General features: G+C 44.9%; 1 protein-coding gene across 1 annotated transcript; it reads right to left on the minus strand.

Annotated features, from left to right (window-relative positions):
- Nucleotides 1–3,284: 3,284 nt before the first annotated feature.
- On the minus strand, nt 3,285–4,638 carry LOC148136306 (uncharacterized). Its single transcript, XM_087983690.1, has 2 exons — nt 4,554–4,638; nt 3,285–3,985 (listed from the first exon to the last, which is right to left on the minus strand). The coding sequence occupies exons 1-2, from the start codon at nt 4,636–4,638 to the stop codon at nt 3,285–3,287; spliced, it is 786 nt and encodes a 261-aa protein (XP_087839816.1).
- Between the last annotated feature and the right edge of the window lie 822 nt (nt 4,639–5,460).

Genomic DNA, 5,460 nt, shown 5'->3' on the forward strand with positions numbered 1-5,460 from the left:
TGTACTCGTGTTCTGTGCATGGACAATACTTCAGCCATCTTTTGACCTGTCAGAACATAAATGCAGTTTTAATGAAGAGTAGCTATGAAAATCTGGCGATTCCTGGGAATATTCCAGCTAGGCTAGAAATTCATTGTTGCATTAACATTGAGCAGAAGACTTTCACCTTCTCTGCATGCAGGAAAAGATTCACTATCTTGGGGCGGCACAGTGGCTAGCACTGTTGCCTCGCAGCGCCAGGGACCCGGGTTCGATTCCAGCCTTGGGCAACTGTCTGCGTGGAGTTTGCACATTCTCCCCATGTCCATGTGGGTTTCCTCCCACAGTCCAAAGAGGTGCGGGTTAGGTGAATTGGTCATGCTAAATTGCCCATAGTGATAGATGCATTAGTGGGGAATGGGTCTGGCTGGGTTGCTCTTTGTAGTGTCGGTGTAGACTTGTTGGGCCAAAGGGCCTGTTTCTGCACTGTTGGGAATCTATTCCAATCTGATCTATCTTCTCCAATCTGCAGAGCCCCCCACTGCATTGAGACTGTGGAGAGGCCATTCACCTGCTCCATGTGTGGGAAGGAATTCAGTCATACATCCGAACTATTGTCACAGCAATGAGGTCATGGAGACAGGCCATTCAGTTGGTCTGTGTATGGGAGGAATTCAATCGGATATACGCTACTCAGCACACGACTACTGGAGAGAGACCATTCACCTGCCCCCAGTGTGGAAAATGATTCATTTGTTCACCTGCCTCCTAACATACAGATGAAGTCACACTGGGGAGAGAGCATTCACCTGCTCCAAATTTGGGAAGGAATTCCTGGAGTCTTTCCACCTGCTAAGATACCAGCAAGTTCACCAGTGTCTGCAGTTATGGGAATGTTGCTGTTCGTTATATCCAGGAATCAACGTGTTCATTGGGGTCTGTAACTACTGATGTTGATAAATGCCCTCTTACAGGTGCTAATCTTCTGTACAAAATGCAAATACAGCAGCTTTGTGTTAAGTATTCGTGTGCTGAATCATGTTAATAACTTGAACACAACTGAGTGCCTTTCTGAAAGCCTGTTCCTACTCTCCCCTCCACCCCATTTATCCTGTCTCCTCCCCGTCTACTCTGTTTCCTCCATTCTCACCTCAGACAGCAAGTGCGAAGAGCTTACGGAGTTTCTATGTCGCTGAGATTGAGAAAATATTTATTTCTACTAGCCCAACAGGGAGGGGCTCTTATGGCACAATGGGAATGTCCTTATTCGGGATCAGGAGACCCCTGGATTAAGGCCCACGTTTTACGGAGGTGGTTAACAACAACTCTGGATAGGCTGAAAATATAAGTAGAAACAGAAAATACAAGTAGCGACCGACCGAAACGCCTTCCAGCCGTCCCTGCCCGAGCTTCCAAATGGAATCTTCCTGTAGTTTCTCTCCTGTTAGACTCTCCCATTCCTTAGTTTGTCCAGGAAACCCTCCTGCTGCTCCGTTGTTCCTGTCCCTCACTGACTTGTCCATTTCCCCCGTGTTCCCACATTAATTCATTGTTTCCAATCCCATTGTCCGATTCCTCCAGCTCTACCTCCTTCAGTCTATTGGGCAGCAGCTGCTGTCAATCACCAGGGTGATTATGATTTGAAGCATGCGATGTACACGTGAATACCAGTGCGCCAGCGCTTTGTTAACCAATGGCTGTCGGGATGCGCAATAGGGGTCAGACAGGTGTGGGATGGAGGCTGTGGGTGTGAGATTAGTTTTTTCTGTCATTGGCCTTCCTCCGGGAACAGGACCTGGGAAATGGCCCCTAGCCCAGGGAATGAACTAAAGGATGATTCACATCAGAGGATGGCGTCGGGGAAAATAAAGAGGTTTCGGTATAGAGGAAAGTCAATGAGTTCTGACCAGGAAGCAAATCCTGGGGTGGCGGGGTTTGTGGAATTCATCAACACCCACTGGAGATTTCAAACTAGGAGTGAAACTGATTTGATTCTCAAACTGCCGACACGAGCTGAATAACTGAAACCAGAGAGACGAGAGGGAGGGAGAAGCATACCGGTAGCAAAGCAAGGAAGTGGGGAGATTGGTTTGGATTTCAGCTCAGGAAAAAAAGACAGTGGGTGCCATACTGGGATTTACAAACTTCAGGGAACAGGATGGAAAAAAAGATGTTCAATTCAAATCTATAACTGTCTGCCCTGAATTTCTATCAATTTTTTTTCTCTGCTGTCAGGTACTGAACGGGTGCCCAGAAACAGATTGCAGTTTCCGTACTGGCAGTTTGATGGGAACGTAATCTTCTGCATACAGCAACAAGAGAAGGGCAGGGCCGAGTACCTAGCTCCTTACCTTACTCTTGTAGATCTCAATAAGGCAATCAATGTCATCAGCAGGCCAGAACTCAATAAGACTTAGGAGGAAACTGGCTGTCCATCTCATCTCCTTAGTCTGATCTTTGCTGCTTCTATGATTGGTAGAGGCAGAAACCATTGTAACATTAAAAAGTATATAGGTGTACACTTGCAATACCAAGACTCTCACAGCTATGGATCAAATGCTGGAAATGGAATTGGAATAGTAAGGTGGTAAGTTTTGATTGGTGCAGTCTTTTTCTTCGCTGTGACTCGACGAACCACTCCTTTCATAACCACAACGCTGCCTGAATGAGATCACCAAGTGGTGAGTAATGGTGAGAAATTGATCTTTGGGGGATGCCAAGTCCAAGCAACATGGAGAAAAAAGGAAGGTTGGGCATGAAGGAAGCCACTTGCAAGGACAATGAGTTCAAGGGTTTATTTTTCCTCCTGATAAACAATGATGATGGAATTAAAGGTGAAAATGACAGAACCAGAAGAGAGAGTAAATGTTAACAATATCAGCGAACATGGGGAAGCTGTGGGTAACAGTTTAATGAGAATAGAGTCAAAGCAGCAGGAGGTGCGACTCATGCACAAGATGAGATCTGATAGGATGTGACAATAATAGGAGAGAAAGCTGGAGCAGCTTTCACAGAAAGAGGAATTCAGAATGGGTTTGACTGATGGCCTAGTGGTGGGGAAGAAAGAAGCACAGACAGCTGATCAATTGTTCTAATTTCAGTAACAATTCAACAAAGAGAGAAGAGAGAGGGTGATCCCTTCAAAGTGAACTGGCAAGGGTGTTAAAAAATTAGGCAGACTTATGCTGAACTGTTTTATTTGACTATTTTGCCAAATATTAACATCTGTGGGTGAGCTAAACATCAGCATTCAACATAGCTCCATTCCAGTTGTAGTTAACAGCAAAACTGAGCCCCTGCATTAGTCACTTGTGAAGTCGCTGATGGCGAAGCAGGTGAGCTGACTGAGTAAATCTCTTCTCACACATTGAGCAGGTAAATGGCCTCTCCCCAGTGTGAACCCGCTGGTGTATCAGCAGGTTGGAGTTTGTCGTGAATCCCTTCCCACACTCAGAGCATGTGAAAGGCCTCTCTCTAGTGTGAATGCGCTTGTGTACAGTGAGGTCAGATGATCGCCTGAATCCAGACCCACACTGAGAGCACTTGAATGGTTTCTCATCAGTGTGAATACGTTGATGACGCATCAGATCTGCAGAACTTTTAAAGCATTTCCCACAAATTGAACACTTAAAAGGTCTCTCATCAGTATGAACATGTTGATGGGACAAAAGACCCTTGGAACTTTTATAGCACTGCCCACAGTCTGGGCATTTGAAAGGTCGCTCCTCACTGTGTACGTGCTGGTGTGCCATGAGATGAGATGACTGAGTGAATCCCTTCCCCCACAGTGAGCAGGTAAATGGCCTCTCCCTAGTGTGAACTCGCTGGTGCATCATGAGGTAAAATGAACGAGAGAATCCCTTCCCACATTCAGTACAAGTGAATGGCCTCTCTCCAGTCTGAATTCGCTGGTGTATACGGAGGTCAGATGACCATCGGAACCCAGTCCAACAGTGACAGCACCTGAAAGGTCTCTCCCCAGAGTGAACACGCTGATGGGACATCATTCAGTGGAACTTTCGTGGCCTTTCCCACAGTCCGGGCACTTAAAAGGACTTTCTTCAGTGTGAACCCGATGGTGCTTCAGCAGGTTGGATGTCCGAGTAAATCCCTTCCCATATTCTGCGCAGATGAAAGGCCTCTCCCCTGTGTGAACTCTTTGGTGTGCGCAGAGATCATATGATCGACTGAACCCTGCCCCACACTGAGAGCACTTGAACTGTCTCTCCTCAGTATGAACACTTTGGTGACGTATCAGTTTTAAAACCCTTCCCATAAACTGAGCATTTAAAAGGTCTCTCATCTGTGTAAACACATAGATGGGATATTAGTTCGCTGGAACGTTTGTAGCAGTTCCCACAATCTTGACATTTGAAAGGGTCAGCGTGAGTTCGCTGGTGCCTCAGCAGCATTGGTGATTCAGTGAATCCCTTCTGACATATGGAGCAGATAAATGGCCATTTCTCAGTGTCAGTATGATGGTGAATTTTGTGAAATTCCAGATCAGAAATGTAACTTCCTGTCTGCTCACAGTCCCCAGTTTTCCATAGTTTCTCTCCAACATGACTGCAAAAAGCCAGATGACTGTCTGAACCCTTGCTCATACGCAGAACACATATTCAGTTTCTCTTTTCTGTGAACAGTGCTTTTTCCTTCCATGTTCGAAATATGAGGATGTTGTGATAAAATGAGAGATCTTGGTGTGATCCTGTTCTGAAGAACAGTCATAATGAACTTGAAATTTTAACACTGTTTTGCTCTCTATTCAGATGCAACCAGACCTGCTCAGTTTCTCCAGCATTTTAAATGCTAAGTCATTTTTGAGTAATATTTTGCTTTTATCCAAAAGATATTTTTGCATTGGATTCCCATCTTTGAATCTTCCTTTTCCATGAAATTGATTGAAAATAAAATAAAAAGAGATGAGGAGAAAAGCCACAAAAAGATAAAGCCAAATTGTGTGAAAGCATGACTCTGAAAATGCATCCATTGTTTTCTTAGGTCAAAATTTAACTAATCTCAGGCACTCCTAGCCAGTCTTACACATCCTAGTTCCTATAAATCTTGAGGCTTTCTAACAATCGCCGGTCTGTGCATTCACACCAAATCTTAACCAGCCACCACACCTGATTGTAAGGATGTCAGCCAGTGGAACCTCACAGAATATGAGTTCCCTGATTGGAGCTGTTAATCTGGTGTAGTCAGGGAATCTTGGCTGGCATAAAAAGGTTAGGAATTAGAGATACTGACACCCTGGTGTGTGACTCTGTGTGAGGCAGTACTATAGTCAAGGACTGTTCATGTGTAAATGAAGAATTACTTGGTGATTGGATACCAGCCTCTGTAGAGGCCATGCTCACTGACCTATAGGCTATTTAAATTATTGTTTCCAGGCATTTCTCCATCACTGAAGTAAAACTGTCTGGCCTGTTGTTACCGGGCTTCTCTTCACAAGCTTTATTGAACAAGGTGTAATGTTTG

This window comes from Chiloscyllium plagiosum, unplaced genomic scaffold (genome assembly GCF_037043375.1).
Source record: "Chiloscyllium plagiosum isolate Xiang-an unplaced genomic scaffold, Cpla_swu_hap1 HiC_scaffold_46, whole genome shotgun sequence".
Lineage (NCBI taxonomy): Eukaryota > Metazoa > Chordata > Chondrichthyes > Orectolobiformes > Hemiscylliidae > Chiloscyllium > Chiloscyllium plagiosum.